This window comes from Muntiacus reevesi, chromosome 19 (genome assembly GCF_963930625.1).
Source record: "Muntiacus reevesi chromosome 19, mMunRee1.1, whole genome shotgun sequence".
Classification (NCBI taxonomy): domain Eukaryota; kingdom Metazoa; phylum Chordata; class Mammalia; order Artiodactyla; family Cervidae; genus Muntiacus; species Muntiacus reevesi.
The window spans coordinates 40,911,436-40,931,420 of record NC_089267.1 but is presented as its reverse complement, the minus strand read 5'-3'; the positions used below and the strand labels follow the sequence as shown (position 1 = coordinate 40,931,420).

Below are 19,985 nucleotides of genomic sequence, written 5' to 3'. Positions count from 1 at the left end.
TAAGAGACCAACCTCCAGGCAGAAGCTGCAAAGATCAATTTGAACTAAGCAGTCATTCAAAAAATAACAGCCTGCGTTTGTGAGCTAGTGAGGTTCTCTGACTGGAAAAGAGCAAACGGGAGAAGCAAAGCCCCTGGACAGAGACGCAGAGGAGCAGTGAGGTGCAGAGGGGAGGCCAGCCTGTGTGCGCCCGCCTTCACCCGCCAGGGCTCCTCTTCTCTGGAGACAGACTTCGGACATGCATCAAACTAAAGGTGGACAGCAGGGAGATGGTCGGCCTTGGCCTGTCTCCTGCGGCTACTCCTAGAAGCAGCAGAAGAGAGGTGACCAGCTGACATTACTACTATGTGGAAGCCTAGGTCTTTTTCTCTTTTTTTAAACTTATGAAAATATACTTTTACTTAAAGTGAGCAACAATAATTAGCTTCAGAAAACTAATTTAAGGGACTTCCCTGATGGTCCAGTGGTTAAGACTCCATGTTCCCAACGCAGGGGGCCTGGTTCGATCCCTGGTGAAGAACTAGATCCCACATGCCACAACTAAGACCTGGCACAGCCATATGAATAAAAAAAAAAAACTAAGTTAAAAAGGAAAAAATCTTTGACACAGAAGCAGTGAAATAGCTCCTGACACACTCTGCTGCAGCTTTGCCTGGGCTGAGTGAAGACCAGGTTCTGAAACACCTCCCTATCTCTGCCTGAGCCACAGGCAGGATGGACGGGGGCCTGAGAGAATTCCAGACTCCGCTCCCACTTGGTATGTTTGGTCAAATAACAACCTGGCATTCAGGCGCAGTGACAACATCCACAGGCTTCCAATACTGGTATCTACATGGCCTTTGCTTCTCTGAAACCCCCATTAAAAAGGCAAAACACTAGTCACATACGTCACGTACTGCTCTATGTTCTACTCGTGGTGACAAATGCCACTGGGGGAAATATACTTCCAATCTGGCCTTCTTACACACCAGCAATAAAAGGTAACTTAAAAATTAGCAATAGGCCAGGTAAGCAAAATATCTTCCTCGGTACAAATCACAGTTCATGATTGTGCTACATTAACATCTGGAGAAAAAACAGAAACCAACCTAAATGACCTCTAGTGACACGAAGTGTTTTCACAGACTCTTCTTTAAGACGCCAACATGACTGTAAGGCCACCAAACCATCTCAGGCGCGCATTATCAATCGTCCTTGTTCCCACCTTCCCAATGTGCACACTGTTTGGATACATACGGCTTTGAGGATTTCAACTGCTCTTCCACATTTCCGGATTTGTAATCGATCACATCATCTGCCCCAAGCTTCCTCACAAGTTCACTGGCATCCTGGGAGCAGACTGCTGTCACATGAGCATCCCATGCTTTCATCACCTGCCCAAAAAGGAAAAAAAAAAAGGGGAGGGAGGCAGAAAAACTGCATTAAACAAAAAACAGTTAGCACCACATGATATCCAGACATCAGCTTAATCTCTAGACAATTCTAAGTGCTTTGTCTTAACAAGAACTACAGGAAGCCATCTGCCAGAGGCTAGTAAAAATGATTAAATTTTTGTTCACAAAGAAAGATCCAAGAAACAGATCTCATTTTCCCTGGATGGGACAGTGAGTCGCCTTAATTTTGTGAAGTTATAACCAACTCATTTAAAGAAGGACTCAGAGCCTCACCAGCATCAGAAAAGACAAAAGTTGATGGCCTTAAGCTTAGCATTTTCAATGATGACAAAAGTAATGGGGGGAAAAAAAACACATCCTCAGAAAATAACTATTTCAAATGCATCCAGAACATAAAAACACAACATCACTTCATTTGCGCCTCCAGTAAGTATAACCTTGAGTCAGACAACTGCATCAAAGCAATCAGGTACTGGGTAGTAAGTGAAAGGTGCTATTAAAAATAGGGGAAGAAAATGTGGTCATTTTACTTCCAAAACATGGATCAGGTCCTCCTCTCCTTTGGAGTAAAAAGACCTAAATAAATGGTTTGCGGGATTTAAAATGCAGATACTTTATATCTTAAAATAACTAGACAAATAAAAAGGATCCAGGATTAAGCATCCAGAAAGCCTCATGCTCCAAAATTGCTGTCATTCTTTCCTACAGTGGCAATTTCATACAATTAAAAGGGAGCCATTATCAGCAAAAATCTGAGAACAGTTACTTGATGTTCACTGAGAAATTTTCAAATGGACAGTTGTAGGTCATAACAAATTAGTCGTTTTCTCCTCAGTATCAATTTCCCAAGCTTCCTTGATATAAGTTGTAGAGGTTCATAAGAATAAGTGAGATCTGTATTCTGATCACTACTGAAACCCCAATCAGTGATACACACACAAAGGCTGGAGATCTGTTAACTACAAAAAAATAAAGGATTTAAAAACCATTCATAATCTTATCTAATTTCTCACTTTTAAAAAGTAATATTAACCAAGGAATATGCTCTGGAAATCTGAGGAGGAATTAAAACATTTAAGCTGACATCAAATATGATATTTTATGTTTATGGGCCACAAACAGAGACAATTGAGTATAATGACACACTGCTTTCAACATCGAGTCCTAAACTCAACTCAAATATGTGAAGAATACAATCCAAGGTGAATATCTAGTGTCTGTAAAAAAAGAAACTGTCAAGAAAAAAGGAAATTGTCTTCTAAGCACCAATATTTAATTTGTGCTTCTCTTAAACAGTATTAAATATTCAGAAAGAATTTGTCACATCTTGAGAAGTTCCATTAATTTTTTCCCCAAATTTCTAGATTTTCCTCTCCTACTTAGAACTATCTACTATCACTGCTGTTGTTGACGTTTAGTCGCTTCTTCATGCCTGACCCTTCTGCAACCCCATGGACCGTAGCCCACCAGGCTCCTCCGTCCATGGGATTCTCCAGGCAAGAACACTGGAGTGGGTTGCCATTTCCTCCTCCAGGGAATCTTCCCATCTACTATCATTGCACACTACTGAAAGGTTTTAAAGCCGCTTTAGATTTAAAGACAATTTCATGTAAACTGTTAAAAATAATAAGAAGAAATAGTACAACACAAGGAGACATCTCTAAGGCAGACAGCACTCTGACCAGGACAGCAAGCTGGCTGGCAGTCACTCCAAGAGCTCTACATGTGCCCTCTCCCTCCCAAAAATCACCATCACCCTGATGCTTAGAGTAAATCACCTCCTTGCATTAAAAAAAAAAAAAAATGGTTTTATTATCCAAGTACATATTTCCTAGATACTACAGTTTAGTCCTGTGCATTTTAAAAATATGTCCTTTTTCAACAATCACATGTGATGCCTCTTCTTCGTCTGATGACATCTAACAACCCCAGAATGAACTGGTGCAATACTCTGTACCTTAACTATGGACATAATGTGACTTTTCATTTTGATTTTAACTTGGTTTAATGACTGTTTTGCCTGACATCTGTAACTGAATAATGGGGTTTTCTAACCGTCTAAAAGCTTTTAATTTACAAATAGTTGTCCGAAGCTCCTATGAATGTCACAGCCTCCTCCAACTATTACTTGGAGCCCCTGGCTCAGACATCCTCACTATGAGGATTAGGAGAATATGTTGCCTCACCAATTTAAGGACAACGCCCCTTGTCAGCTCGGAAGCAGTTATGGAATGAGAACGACGCCCCTTTTCCCTAGGCAACATAATTCTCCTAAAAGAAAAGGGGGAAATGAGAGAGTCATTTCCTAGGCAGGTTGATAAGAAGTCTAGGGGTCCCCAAGGAGAGAGAGGTCTGGGATATACAAGGAGGAAGAAAGGACAAACTTTTCTACTTTTTTCCTCTACATTCCTTAGGATTATATGACAATAATGTATCCTGCCTGAGGACAGTCTTTGGATTAAACCTTCTGGCCAACTCTGTTATCTTAAAACGTAAATTATGGGAGTAGGTCTGGTGAGGTCTTTGCAACCTCCATTCTTTGGATTCACTGGAGAGTATATAACTCCATTGCTAACACTAGCAAGGGGGTACTCTTTTGCCCCCTTCTGATGCCTACGTCAGAAGCTTTCATCTCCTTTATACTTTAATAAAACTTCATTACACACACACACACACACAAAGTCCTTTTTTTTGTTTGTTTAACTATAGGCTCCTCTTCTATCCCTCCTTCACTTAAAATTTATCTGCAAAAGAATCTAGGCTATGTACCCTGCAGAGTTTTCCCCTGGAAATTCTGCCTGCACACCTGGGACAGTGCCACATACTACTCTGTCCTCTGTGTTTCCTGTTTATATCCTCTTAGCAATATTAAGAACAGCATCTGCAAATTATAGAAGACTGAGCGTGTCTGCTTGTCCCTCTTTTTATTAAATCTCAGTGGTTGTCTGCTGGTGGTTGCAAAACGGTGCTATTCTCTCTCTCCTGTTTTCACTTAGTAGTTGGAATACTTTTATAAAGAAACACCTCTCCTCATATACTACTTTGTTTATTCAGGTGTACAATTCATAAAGAAAGGGCAAATAATTGTTTCCTTTTTTAGTTTATAAAATAATAAATTGGTTTCCTATCATCTTCCAAGTGACTTTAAAAAATATCATCATGAACTTATTTAAGTCATGGATTTAAAAATATTTGGAAGCTTTCATTCTTTTGTAACTATCATGACTATTTCTGAAGCTCAAACTGTCTTCTTTGATAACCTTTAGGAATTTCTTCAAGTTGGCTACTGAGTCTCTTTGACATGATTCAACTAGTCATTACTAACTTCTCTGCTATTTTATATATTCTACACTCATTCTTGTAAGTTTCATGCCATAGATCTGGAATCTGCCATTACTCCAAAGCCCTGAATTTTTGTGTGCATGTGAGCAATGATATTTCAAGAGTCAGTTTTGCATACACACATATACAAAATAGCTCTTGAGTTCATTTTGATACTTTCAATTCAAACTCCAGACTATCAAGTTTTTACTTAACCTCTATTACATCTGTATCTCCTTTCTTCCACTACTAAACTCCTGATGGTCAAAGACAAAGGGGATTATAGAATTAAAATACGCCATAAATATCCAACTGTTCTATTGTATATTACACACATACCAGTCTCTGAATAATAGTACTAAAATCATGCCCAATATGATCAATGAAAGCATTCAAATAATTTTAAATATGCTTTCCCACTATTCCTCCTTTTTAAAAACAGTTGTACTGTTTACTTTGTCAGGGTTACACTGTACTCTCTAAGCTGTCATGAAGTTTTAGTTCTACAGATAACTGTATATTTAACATTTACCACCAGTCCTTAGGGTTATGTCTCTCTAGCCATTTTAGTTTTCAGAAGCTCATTTTCTAGTATATTTCTCAGAAAGAGATCAGAAGAACATACTCCTCAAGTCCGTGCATGTTATTAACAGTTCATGTATGTCCTTTGGTATACAGAGGCCAGTTTTGCTGTATATAAAATTTTAGCGTATTCTTTCTCAAGTGTCTTAAATGTTACTCCAACTCCAGTCCCAGCATTAAAGCACTGTTATCAAAAAGTGCTGATAATCTAATTTTACTCATATGTCACATTCTTTTTTTTTTTAAGATGCACCAAAGTTTTTTTTATTTTTCTCCTTTTCTTTAAAGGCCAGTAATTTTGCTAGCTTCCCTTGATACTGCTCATTCTGGGCCCATGTTCTTCAATAAGCACTCCAGCCATTTAATATGTAGTTTCAAATCATTTAACTTCAGGGAAGTAGGGAAGCTTCTTGAATTACTGGTTTTAGCATTTGTTTCATTCCCTCGTTTTGGTTTTCCTCATCAGAGACTCTCATTGATACAGCAATTTCCTTTCCTATCTTCAAGACATTGACACTTTTCTCTTGAATCTGTCTTTATCTCCTCCTTTCTTTGCAATTTACAATTTTTCCTCTTTACACATTGTTTCTACTGCTGTGTTGCTGTGGTTTAGTCTAAAGTCATGTCTGACTTTGTGTGACCTGGTGGACTACAGCCCGCCAGGCTCCTCCGTCCATGGAATTCTCCAGGCAAGAATATTGGAGTGGTTAGCCATTCCCTTTTCCAGGGGATCTTCCTGACCCAGGGATCGAACTCAGGTCTCCCACACTGCAGACAAATTCTTTACTGTCTGAACCACCAGGGAAGCCCCCCTTCTAGTTTAGTCTTTTGCTATTTCTTTTTACTTTATTTCTGAGTTTTTCCAATTCTGATTTATTTTATTCATGTCTTTGTATTTTGTATAATGTTCTTTTTAGCTTGTTTTGAAATTGCAGGTTTCATTTTGATGTTTTCTCATGTGTTTTCCTTGTCTGTAGATACGTTATTCTACTCTTCATTGTTTCTTTTTCTCACAATAACTTTGTATGGGATTTAACCTTGATATTTTTCTATTAATCAATTGTCTAATCTTATTTAAGTGTTTTTATTGTGAAACATAACACACAGAGAAAAGTGTGTGGAATAAAATGTACAGCTTAACAAATTATTACAAAGCAAATACTATCTTAGGCATTGCTCAAAGAGTAAGAACTAGAATATCTCACTTCCCCCTCCCAATCAAAACCTTCCTCATTCCCTGAGAAGTAATAACAACTATCAGGACTTTTACATAAGCTTCCCCTCACCTATTTAAAAAATAAGTTTTTCTACCTAGATAAGCATCCTTAGACACTACTGTTTAGTTTTACATGTTCCTGAGTATCATTAAATGGAATCATCTAAGTTATGCTCTTGTTTCTGACTTCTTTCTACTTGTTAAATTCATCTACTACATTGTGCACAACTATAGCTTGCTTTTTTAAGATTTTTTTGATGTGGATGACTTTTAAAGTCTCTATTGAATTTGTTACAATATTGCTTCTGTTTTATGTTTATGGTTTTCGGGACATGAGGCATGTAGGATGTTAGTTCCCTGACCAGGGATCAAACCTGCATCCCCTGCATTGGAAGGCAGACCACTGGACCACCAGCTAAGTCCCCAAGAGTTTGTTTTCATGGCTGTGTAATACTCTAAATATAAGAATATATTGCAGTTCACTTTCCCATTTTGCCTGGAGAAGGAAATGGCAACCCATGTCAGTATTCTTGACTGGAAAATCCCATGGATGGAGGAACCTGGTAGGCTATGGTACATGGGGTCGCAAAGAGTTGTACATAACTGAATACCTTCACTTTTCACTTCCCATTTTGGGCTTCCCTGGTGGCTCAGCTGGTAAAGAATCCACCTGCAATGTGAAGGACCTGGGCTTGATCCCTGGGTTGGGAAGATCCCTTGGAGAAGGGAAAGGCTACCCACTCCAGTATTCTGGCCTGGAGAATTCCACGGACTCTCCATGGGGTCACAAAGAGTCAGACAAGACTGAGTGACTTTCACTCACTTCCCCATTTTACTGTTGATGGCCAGTTAGGGGATAATACCTGGGACTTATCTGGGGGATATTCTGGGACGTATCTATGGGTGAACATGCATGTGCAGTTGACCCTCTGTATCTAAGAACTCCACATCAGTGAATTCAACCAACCAGGGACTGAAAATATTCAGGAAAAAAAAATTTCAAAAAGCAAAACCTGAATCAACAACACACTATTTACATAGCATTTACATTGTTTTAGGTAATATAAGTAATCTAAAGAAGATTTAAATTATACAATAGGATGTGTGCAGGTTTACAAATACTATGCCATTTTATCTGGGCTTCCCAGGTGGCGCTAGTGGTAAAGAATGCGCTGGTGAATGCAGCGGACGTAAGAGACTCAGATTCGATCCCTGGGTCGGGAAGATCCCCTGGAGGAGGGCATGGCAATGCACTCCAGTATTCCTGCCTGGAGAATCCCATGGACAGACGAGCCTAGCAGGCTACAGTCCATGGGGTCTCAAAGAGTTGGACACTTCAGGCCATTTTATGAAAGGGACTTGAGCACCCATGGATTTTGGCATCCAAGGAGGTCCTGGAACAAATCTGAGGTTGGTATGCTGAGGGATACTGTATTTCCATCTACAAAGTACATTCATACTTTGCTAGGCTGTCACAGGGCAATTTATATTGATAATTAGTAGATATCACCAAAGTATTTTCCCAACTAGTTATAGTAATTACACTTTAACCAGTAGAATATGATATTTCTCTTTTTCTCCCATCCTCCCTCCCTCTTTTCCTTTCTTCCATTTACTTATTAATTCACATTTACTGACAATCTATGGATTAGGCACTGGGGTATCTGCCTTAAGTCTGTTTGAGCTGCTGTAACAACATAGACTGGGTACCTTATAAACAACAAAAATGTTCTTCTCATAGTTCTGGAGGCTGGAAGTCCAAGATCAGGGTGTCAGCACCCGGGTGTCTTCCGAGCCACCTTCCTGGTCCGCAGCCTGAGCCTTCTCTCTGCGTCCTCACGTGGTAGAAGGGCTCGGGAGCTCTGCTGGCCTCTTTCATAACGGCTTCAGTATCATTCGCGAGTGCTCCACCCTCATGACCTAACCACTTCCCAAAGGCCTCAACACTATCGTTATGGGCATCAGGACTTCAAAACACGAATTTCAGAGGAGCACAAACATTCAAACCACAGCAGTATCTAAACGTGAATTAAGATGAATCAAGGTGTGCATTTCCTGGGAGTCCTCTCCATCTCCCATTTCTTCCCCCCAGCCACTAACAACCGCTAATCTGTTTTCTGTCTCTAAGGATTTGCCTCTTCTGGACACAACATAAATGGAATCATACAAAATGTGACCTTTTCTGTCTGGATTCTTTCACTTAGCATTATGTTTTGAACGTTTATCTATGCTGTATCATGAATCAGCATTCATTCTTTTTGATGGCTGAATAACATTCCCTTGTGTATATACACACCACATTTTGTTTTTCCATTTGTTAGTTGATAGACATTAGGGTTTTTTCCATTTCTTTGACTATTATGAATACTGATGCTACGAATGAACATTTGTATATAAGTTTTTGCTTGAACATAGATTTTCATTTCTCCCAAGTATACACCTAGGAATGGAACTGCTGGATCACAAGGTAATTCTAAGTTTAATACAGAATAAGAATTTTAAGAAACTGCCAAACTGTTTTCCACTGTGGCTGCACCATTTTACACTCCCACTAGCACTATATAAGGCTTTCAATTTCTTTACATCCTTGCGAACATTGTTATTTTCCATTTTTTTAATAGCCATCCTAGTAGGTGTGAAGTGCTGTGTCATTTTTTAAAAACTGAAATATAGTTGATTTACAATGTTGTGTTAATTTCAGGTATTCAGGGTTCTGTGGGTTTTTTGCATACTATATTCCACTATAAGTTACTATAAGATATCAGGTACAATTCCCTGTGCTATACAGCAAATCCTTGTTGCCTATGTATTTTATGCATGGTAGCCTGTATCTATTAACTCCATGGTCTTAATTTGTCCCTCCCCGCCTCTTCCCTTTGGTAACCATGCTTGTTTCCTATGTCTCTGACTCCGTTTTTGTTTTGTATATAGATTCACTTGCATTATATTTTTTTAGATTTCCTATATAAATGATATCATATAGTATTTGTCTTTCTCCGACTTATTTCACTAAGCATAATTTAGGTCCATCCATGTTGCTGTGAATAGCAATATTTTGTTATTTTTTATGGCTAGTAATATGCATTTTGTGTGTCTGTGGATGTATATACAAATACATAAACACACACACACATAAATACCACATCTCCTTAAGTCAATCACTCACTGTGGTTCTGATGTGCATTTCCCTAATGACGAATGATGTTAAACACTTTTTCATGGGCTTACTGCCCATTTTTAGATTTTCTTTGAAGAAATGTCTACTCAAGTCTACTACCCTTTGCTAATTTTTTAACTGGGTTGTCTTTCTGTTGTGAGCTGGTAAGGGGTCTTTACATATTCTGTATATTATATCCTTATTAAATAAATAATTTGTAAATATCTGCTCTCATTCTGTGTGTTGTCTTTTTACTTCCTTGATAGTGTCCTTTGATGCACAAACGTTTTCAATTTACTGAAGTCCAACTTATCTAATTTTTTTCTCGTTTTACTTGTTCTCTTAGTGTCATGTCTAAGAATCTATTGCCAAATCCAATGTATGAAGATTTATTCCCATGTTTTCTTATGAGTTTTATGGCTTTAGCTCTTATATTTAGGTCTTTGACCCAGCTTGAATTAGTTTTCACATATGATGTGAGATAGGGGTCCAACTTCATCCTTTTATATGTGGATGTCTAGTCGCCTCAGTACCATTCATTGAAAAGACTATTCTTTTCCCTGTTTAACTTTCTTGTCACCCTAGTCAAAAATCAACTGGTCATAAATATACGGTTTACTTCTGGATGTTCAATTCTTTTTCATTGATCTATATATCTAACTTGATGAAAATACTTTTTTTTTTTTGCTTTTAATACATATATATATTTTATTGAATTATAGTTCTTTTTTTCCTATTTCTTTTTTTTTTTTAACACCAAAAACATTTTTGGGGTAAAGCCAATCCAGTACCATTTTGACTTCTATAGTTTTGTAACTAAGTTTTAAAATTGAGAAGTGTGAGTCCTCCAATTTTGTCCTTTTTCACTAAGATTGTTTGGCAACTTGTGGTCCCTTGAAATTCTGCATGATTTTAGGTTCCACTTGCCCATTTATGCAAAAAAAAAAAAAAAAAAAGGCATCTGCTGTTCTGATAAGATTGCATTGATTCTGTAGATATGAGTTCTACCATCTTTACACAGCATCTTGGCTATTGCATGTCTTATATATATTTTTTAGAACTAGCTTATCAATTTCTACCAAACTGCAAACTTCCATCCATTTTCACTTGCCCATGATCTTCTTCCCTGAAAGCTTTCCTTCATTTGTTACACAGGATATCCACAAAACTAATTCATATATTAAACCACTGGAAAGATTAATGCTTCCTTCTAAGAAAATTTCCTTCTTAGGAGAGCAAGCTAAAATCACAATGAATGTAATTTCTCTCCGCTTTCAAGGAAAAGTAATCCACAATATATAAATTTTTTAATTCATGAAAATAATGATCTTCCTAGTCACAAGATAAATTGTCTTACCTGTATAGCAAAAGTACCAACTCCACCTGAAGCTCCCAGGATTAAAACACTGCAACGCAAAAAAAACTATCATGAAGATATTAAGCCAACATAACTGAATAAACAAACAAGATGTTTTCAACATGTAACTGGCTCTAAGATAATCCCCAAAGCAAACATTCAGCTTCCCAAGATTCTATTACACAAGGTTTTTATTTTAGGTTCACCAAGAATCCATAAATGCTCAAAGTTAGACACACTATGAACTCTTTACCAAGAATACAAAAACCAAATATACCAATGATTTGTATTTTTAAAAGTAGCTCAGATGGTTGTTGGTAACATTTGCCTTATAATTTTTCTAGGTTTAAATTACCATAGCTTCCTCTCTAAGAGTAAGCTTTGGGATCCTTTTCAGGGTGCTACAGAATATTCAGTTGCTCTCTAAGAAAAATCACATTCCTGACCACATTCTTGCCAAAGTGGAATAAGCGTCTCTTGTTCAGACTCGTCCCATCACGATCACCGGCTTTCATAAAGGGAAACCAATCTTATCTTCAGTTTGGTTTCTTGTTAAAGCAGATGAATCTAATTTCTCAGTCCAAACATGCCTGTGCTCCAGGTTTTCACCGTGTCTGCTTACTGTGTGTAGTCGTCCTGCCTCTCCAGACCAAGGGTGTGCAGCCTGTGGTTTGTGGGTGAGTGCCGCTGAGGGCTGTGAGGCTGTGAGCCCCCTGACACTGTGAACTGACTCAAATAACATGCAAAACTTGGTGAGATCACGCCTAAGTGCACTGGGGAGAAGAGGGATCCATCAGACTTATCACCAAGTTCCCAAAGAAGGTATGATGCAAAGGAGACTCACACTAGTCAAGAATCGCTGCTTTCCATATTCCTACATTCCATTCTTGAATTAAGCTAGAGCTCCACTGAACTGCCTTCCTCTGACTGCAGAGATTCAAGTCCTTAGAAAAGTATACTGAATTGGTGTTCTGTTACCAGTCTAGGCTGAGAGACATTACAAAAAGTTACAATTTGATATCTGATGCTGCATTAGTGAAGGAGATACTGTTGAGAGAATTCATGAGAATTGTGCAGTGCCACGTGGAGTGCCCACGGGAAAAAAAACAAACATTTTCTGAAGACTAAGTCGTGGCAGTGGCTATGCTTCTATTATCTGTCACTGCAAATACTGTAACTGCAGGCTGTGGGTCCCTCTGACTCAGCTGCTGCAAAGTGCAGGGAACTCTCACCTACCTCAAGCAGGGATACTAGATCTTGGAACAGACATTGTGTTTACAATCTTAACTCTACTTTCATTTTATTTTTTTCTCTCTTACCCAAATCACAGAAGGCTGACTGTCACCCTTTGAATCTTAGAAGTTACTGGCAATATTTTTCGGCCAGTTATTCCTTTTGAAATTAACACCATCAAATGTAATTAAGACAAGTCTCTTTGGAAATGATACTCCTTTTAGAAGAGTTACTTTCAATTTCACAGAATTATAAAGAATAAAAAAAACTTTAAAGATAAACTCTTCCAAAAATCCTTCAATTCACACATTTAATAGCCTTAATGCTTCCTAAATCGGGGTGGGGAGGGGGGCAGGGGGAACACTAAGACCGCTTCACGATACATCCAACAATTAGTTCATCCATGGAATATTTTACCCTCTTATTTTGGAAATATTAAGTTTGGTTAAACTCTCATTTAAGTTCTTCGCAATCTTACCTTTTTGCAACTCTGATTTCCTCTCAATTACTTCTACAACAGACTCTCCACCTAAGCAACCCTGGTCCCCTCGCATGCACCCCAAGTCCCATGCATGTTGGCCCACATCTCAAGCTCTCAAATGCCTTCACTGTCTGCTGAGATCTCCCTATCCTCAAAGGCTCACATCCCAGTTTGTCTGAACAATACCTGAGAGATAGCCCTGAGCCTGATATGCACACTGCGCACTTGGCATGCTGTTAACTTTCATTCATATGCTTGCTGCCCAAGTCATTCTGCAAGCCTCAAGGACAGACCTTATATACGCCCAGCAGCAGGCCTACTACCGTGTGTGTAGCAGAGGCCTGATCCATGTTGCTTGACTATAAAATCATTGGAATTTCCTGGTGGTTCAGAGGTTAAGAATCTGCCTGCCAATGCAGGGGACACAGGTTCGATCCCTGGTCCAGGAGGATTACACATATCATGGGGCAATTAAGCCTGTGTGCCACAGCTACTGAGCCTGCGCTCCGCAGTGAGAAGCCTGTGAACTGCAACTAGAGAGAAGCCTCCACTCTCCATAACCAGAGAAAGCCCACGCGCAGCCATGAAAACCCAGCACAGCCAAAAATAAAAATATAAATTATTTTTAAAAAATCATTTAAATCAGCATTATATCTGACAATTAACAACTGCTACTATCCTAAATGTGGGAGTCACCTGGCTATTTGAAAAACTGCACTAAAATTTCTTCCAATAAAAAAAACCTTGAAATGAATTTCTAGTTCTCTCCCTAAGAATGCAGGATTAAGAGGATCCCAAATACAATGGCTTCCCTTGTGGCTCAGCTGGTAAAGAATCTGCCTGTAATGCTGGACACCTGGGTTCGATCTCTGGGTTGGGAAGATCCCCCGGAGAAGGAAAAGGCTACCCACTCCAGCATTCTGGCCTGGAGAATCTCACAGACTGTAGAGACCATGGGATCACAAAGAGTCGGGACACGCCCGAGCGACTTTGACACACACACACACAAATACAGTGGCTGTTCAGGGATCCAATGGCCAGACAGACCTCCTGCCTCATTACTGTTAGATCACAGCTTCCCCCCAGATCTCTTGATCCAAAACAGTCTCACTCCTCCATATAAAAAAGCAAAACTGTTTCTCAGCAGCGCTTGGTGGACGAGGGTGTGGTTCTGCGTTAGCAGCTTCAGTTCCTCCTGCTGCCACTTGATGGCGCCCATGAGTGCAGAACAGGCCAGGAACCAGCCCCGTGAGGGCTACAGACCCACGGTCTGCGTGTGAGCCAGCCCTGGGGACACACCATTCTCCGGCCCTGCGAGCTCCATCTTTGTGTGCAGGCTTAACCAGGGCCTGTACTTTTCTTTAAGCAAGGAAAATCCCCAGATTGGACAGCAGGCAAATATATTTTCAAGCCAAGAATAAGTCAGCTAGTACTCCGTGGTCAGAAGCCCTACGACTGAACAAACTCTTCTTTACTCTTCAAAGCACTTTCAATAAAAAGGGAAAATCCTGCTGTCCCTTACCCCAGCGGCCCTTCACTTCAGTGCTATAGAGGGGGAGTACTTTCTACCCAGCTGCAGTAACAGTCACAAGATACGTTCAGACTTCACTGAAGCGGAAGCCTATTTGTCATGGTGAAGAAAAGTGTGCTGTATCGTTGCTGGTTTATAAACAGCAAGTACCCAGGAAATACTCTCTGCAAAAAGCACTATAATTCAAAATGGCCAATCATTTTAATCACATTCATCTCTTACTAAGTCCACATGCCCAGCTTCTTTTGAAGTCAGTGGGAACTGAACTGTGGCTGATATAAAAATATGGGGGAAGAAAATATGAATAATTATTAAGCAGCTGCTTAATAATTAATAAGAAAATATGAATTATTATTAAGCAGCTGCTGCTAAGTCGCTTCAGTCATGTCCGACTCTGTGCGACCCCATAGACAGCAGCCCACCAGGCACCTCCGTCCCTGGGATTCTGCAGGCAAGAACACTGGAGTGGGTTGCCATTGCCTTCTCCAATTAAGCAGCTAATGCATTTTAAACCCTAGATTCTCATTTTCCTCTGTCACTTCTGCCGATCTTTCTGCTCCCCTAAACATACGTTAAGGCACTAAGGTAATGCTGACTTCTTTTCCATGACCGAGTCACTCTGTATGCAGCATCTGGGCACCTAAGGCCTCTACAGTCACATTTTCAGTACCACAATCTTACGAGACATGGCATCAACACTCTAATCGCTTTACAAATAAAAAATATATGAAACACACTACAAAACAGCAGGCGATCCAGAAGTAGGGAATTGCCTTTCAAATTTCTATATTCTGGCTAAGCCCCAGAAGTCTTCAAACGCCAGGGCGCGGTACCTAGAGACCCAGGGTCAAGTCCCAACGCTCTCATTAATTGAACCTCTAGGCATCAGATGCAACCGCAATGAAACGATAATCACAGAGGTGTACTCCAGGACTTATGAATAAGAATTGGCATTTTCAATCTAATTTAAGCTTATATTTAGCTTCTTCGCCTTTCTAACATAGAACTATACGACCGTCACGATTGCTTTCCCCAGACCACATACTTGTAATGGAAATAAAAATAAAAGTCACATCACAAGAGCTGAGTGCCCTTCATTAAGTCCTGATGGCTCGGAAACAGAGCTGATTTAAATATGGCTAAACCTTCCATCCGGAGAAACCAAGTGGTCTTTAAAAAAAATAATGATGAGGCTGAAAATACATAAACTCTTTTTAGTTTCACCCAGAACTTTTAAATCGGGGGGGGGGGGGCGATGGGTGAAAGAAAGCATATCATAATATGCTAAATTTATTCCCTTAAGTAAGTGAGAAACAATATGAATAAAGGAAAAAGAGCTACAAAACAAATCAACCAAGCTCGACCAAGACAGTCCGGGCTTGTGTGTCCCCTGCTTCCAAGCCTCCCTAATTCATGCAGACATTCCCCAACTTACACAAGAGTTCATGTGTAAATTAGCTGTTTGGAACTTTAAACACATTTTCCCATGAAAACAAAGCTACTTATACATCTTGGCAAGATGCCCAGGGGAGCCCTTTAAAAAGGTTTAGTTAACCCATAATGGACCAAAAACCTCATACACAGGATAACAATGGTGCTATGAGACGTGTATTCAGAATTTCAACCTGGGGTACTGGGAACACAGCTCCCCAAACAGGACAGGCGTTGGGAACCAGCCCAAGACATTGATTCCTTCCATCTGGTGCAAAACAGAGGGAGTAAGACGGAGGGAAGGATCGTTTGGAATGGCGACATGAGAATGGATGAGAGATGGAGCATGGCCAGAGGAGGATCTTCCCTGGAACTAACAGCGTTCAGGCTATGCCACCCCCAAACACGGCACCTTGGGAGACTGAGTATTTTTAGCTGAAAGAATGTGAGAAACAGCAAATGTGGGAAGGACTCTCTGAACTTCTTCCATGAAGCTGGTCACAAGACCCTCGGGAGAGGTGTGCGCCCTGTGCTTAGGGGAAAAGAGCATCTGATCTCCAAGACCAGACGAAGCAGGGAGTCAAAACAAACCGGCCTTGTGGAGTTTTCTCAGTTTACTGCATGCAGCACATATATTTGTCCTAGAACATTTTCTCATGACTCTCTACTCTGCAAAGGTAGCACAAAAATGTTCAGGTGTAAAAATGGCAACAGAATTATACAGAGAGCAAATGGGTCTCAGTAATTACCAGGTTCAAGCCCTGGGTCAGGAAGATCCCCTGGAGAAGGAAATGGCAACCCATTCCAATATTCTTGCCTGGAGAATTCCATGGACAGGAGCCTGGTGGGCTACAGTCCATGGGGTTGCAAAGAATCAGACATGACAGAGTGACTAACACTTTCACTTTCAAGGGAACAAAAGAAATAACTCTTATAGGCAAGAAAGGTAACAAGAGCAAGAAAGTGAAAGTGAAGTCCCTCAGTCCTGTCCGACTCTTTGTGATCCCATGGACTGTAGCCCACCAGGTTCCTCCATCCATGCAATTTTCTAGGCAAGAATACTGGAGTGGGTTACCATTTCCTTCTCCAGGGGATCTTCCCAACACAGGGATTGAACCCGGGTCTCCCCCATGGCGGGCAGATGCTTTACCATCTGAGCCATCGGGGAATCCCATGGAACAATAGCAAAATAATGTCAATTGTTGTTGTTATTTACAATGACAAAGGTAAAGACTCCCAGTTTTTTCAGTGATAAAGATTAGCCTGAAGAGCTTAACTACCACATCAAATGGAACTTCGACACAGGATGAAATGGCTGGATGGCATCAGTGACACAATGGACATGAGTTTGAGCAAGCTCTAGGAGTAGGTGATAGACAGGGAAACCTAGCATGCTGCAGTCCATGGGGTCACAAAGAGTTGGATATGACTGAGCGATTGAACTGAAGGGATGATGGCACTGACCTTTTCTGGCCCTTGTGATTGTAATCAATTAAAGCTTCCAAGGCCAAGTCCCTACATGAATATGCATATTCTCTTAGCTCAAAACTTTTCCAAAACTTCTCCAATTTTGTTTGTGATCAGTCCAGCTCGGTTCAGTTCAGTCGTTCAGTCGTGTCTGACTCTGTGACCCTATGGACCGCAGCACAGCAGGCCTCCCTGTCCATCACCAACTCCTGGAGTTTACTCAAACTCATGTCCATTGAGTTGGGTGATGCCATCCAACCGTCTCATCCTCTGTCGTCCCCCCTTCTACTCCTGCCTTCAATCTTTCCCAGAATAAGGGTCTTCTCAAATGAGTCAGCTCTTCGCATCACGTGGCCAAAGTATTGGAGTTTCAGCTTCAACATCAGTGCTTCTAACCAACACTCAAGATGGATCTCCTTTAGGATGGACTGGTTGGATCTCCTTGCAGTCCAAGGGACTCTCAAGAGTCCTCTCCAACACCACAGTTCAAAAGCATCAATTCTTTGGCACTCAGCTTTCTTTATAGTCCAACTCTCACATTCATACATGACTACTGGAAAAACCATAGCCTTGACTAGACAGACCTTTGTTGGCAAAGTAATGTCTCTGCTTTTTAATATGCTGTCTAGGTTGGTCATAACTTTCCTTCCAAGGAGTAAGCGTCTTTTAATTTCATGGCTGCAGTCACCATCTGCAGTGATTTTGGAGCCCCCCAAAATAAAGTCTGTCACTGTTTCCACTGTTTCCCCATTTGCCATGAAGTGATGGGACTGGACACCATGATCTTAGTTTTCTGAATGTTGAGCTTTAAACCAACTGTTTTCACTCTCCTCTTTCACTTTCAGCAAGAGGTTCTTCTTTACTTTCTGCCATCAGGGTGGTATCATCTGCATATCTGAGGTTATTGATACTTCTCCCGGCAATCTTGATTCCAGCTTGTGCTTCTTCCAGCCCAGTGTTTCTCATGATGTACTCTGCATAGAAGTTAAATCAGCAGGGTGACAATATACAGCCTTGATGTACTCCTTTTCCTATTTGGAACCAGTCTGTTGTTCCATGTCCAATTCTAACTGTTGCTTCCTGACCTGCATACAGGTTTCTCAAGAGGCAGGTCAGGTGGTCTGGTATTCCCATCTTTCAGAATTTTCCACAGTTTATTGTGATCCACACAGTCAAAGGCTTTGGCATAGTCAATAAAGCAGAAATAGATGTTTTCCTGCAACTCTCTTGCTTTCTCGATGATCCAGCAGATGTTGCCAATTTGATCTCTGGTTCCTCTGCCTTTTCTAAAACCAGCTTGAACATCTGGAAGCTCATGGTTCACGTATTGCTGAAGCCTGGCTTGGAAAATTTTGAGCATTACTTTACTAGCGTGTGAGATGAGTGCAATTGTACGGTAGTTTGAGCATTCTTTGGCATTGCCTTTCTTTGGGATTGGAATGAAAACTAACCGTTTCCAGTCCTGTGGCCACTGCTGAGTTTTCCAAGTTTGCTGGCATACTGAGTGCAGCACTTTCACAGCATCATCTTTAGGATTTGAAATAGCTCAACTGAAATCCCATCACCTCCACTAGCTTTGTTCATAGTGATGTTTCCTAAGGTCCACCTGACTTCACATTCCAGCATGTCTGGCTCTAGGTGAGTGATCACACCATTGTGATTATCTGGGTCGTGAAGTTCTTTTTTGTACAGTTCTTCTGTGTATTCTTGCCACCTCTTCTTAATATCTTCTGCTTCTGTTAGGTCCATACCAATTCTGTCCTTTATTGAGCCCATCTTTGCACAAAATGTTCCCTTGGTATCTCTAATTTTCTTGAAGAGATCTCTAGTCTTTCCCATTCTGTTTTCCTCTATTTCTTTGCACTGATCGCTGAGGAAGGCTTTCTTATCTCTCCTTGGTATTCTCTGGAACTCTGCATTCAGATGGGAATATTTCTCCTTTCTTCCTTTGCTTTTTGCTTCTCTTCTTTTCACAGCTATTTTAAGGCTTCCTCAGACAGCCATTTTGCTTTTTTGCATTTTTTTCCTTGGGAATGGTTTTGATCCCTGTCTCCTGTACAATGTCATGAACCTCTATCCATAGTTCATCAGGCACTCTGTCTATCAGATCTAGTCCCTTAAATCTATTTCTCACTTCCAGTGTATAATTGTAAGGGATTTGACTTAGGTCATACCTGAATGGTCTAATGGTTTTCTCTACTTTCTTCAATTTCAGTCTGAATTTGGCAATAAGGAGTTCATGATTTGAGCCACAGTCAGCTCCTGGTCTTGTTTTTGCTGACTGTATAGAGCTTCTCCACCTTTGGCTGCAAAGAATATAATCAATCTGATTTCGGTGTTGACCATCAGGTGATGGCCATGTGTAGAGTCTTCTCTTGTGTTGTTGGAAGAGGGTGTTTGCCATGACCAGTGTGTTCTCTTGGCAAAACTCTATTAATAGACTTTGCCCTGCCTTATTCTGTACTCCCAAGGCCAAATTTGCCTGTTACTCCAGGTGTTTCTTGACTTCCTACTTTTGCATTCCAGTCCCCTACAATGAAAAGGACATCTTTTTTGGGTGTTACTTCCAAAAGGCCTTGTAGGTCTTCATAGAACCGTTCAACTTCAGCTTCTTCAGCATTACTGGTCAGGGCATAGATTTGGATTATCGTGATATTGAATGGTTTGCCTTGGAAACAAACAGAGATCATTCCGTCATTTTTGAGACTGCATTCAAGTACTGCATTTCGGACTCTCCTGCTGACTGTGAGGGCTACTCCATTTCTTCTAAGGGATTCTTGCCTTCAGTAGTAGATATAATGGTCATCTTAGTTAA

General features: G+C 40.5%; 1 protein-coding gene across 1 annotated transcript in view; it reads right to left on the bottom strand.

The window, feature by feature from the left end:
• The window catches only part of RTN4IP1 (reticulon 4 interacting protein 1), a 51,750-nt gene that overhangs the window by 12,981 nt on the left and 18,784 nt on the right, over positions 1 to 19,985 (bottom strand). The window contains exons 5-6 of the mRNA XM_065911629.1: positions 11,028 to 11,076; positions 1,237 to 1,373 (exon numbers count right to left, since the gene is read on the bottom strand). Of these exons, the coding sequence (XP_065767701.1) occupies positions 1,237 to 1,373; positions 11,028 to 11,076 (186 nt within the window). The remainder of the gene's footprint in view (positions 1 to 1,236; positions 1,374 to 11,027; positions 11,077 to 19,985) is intronic.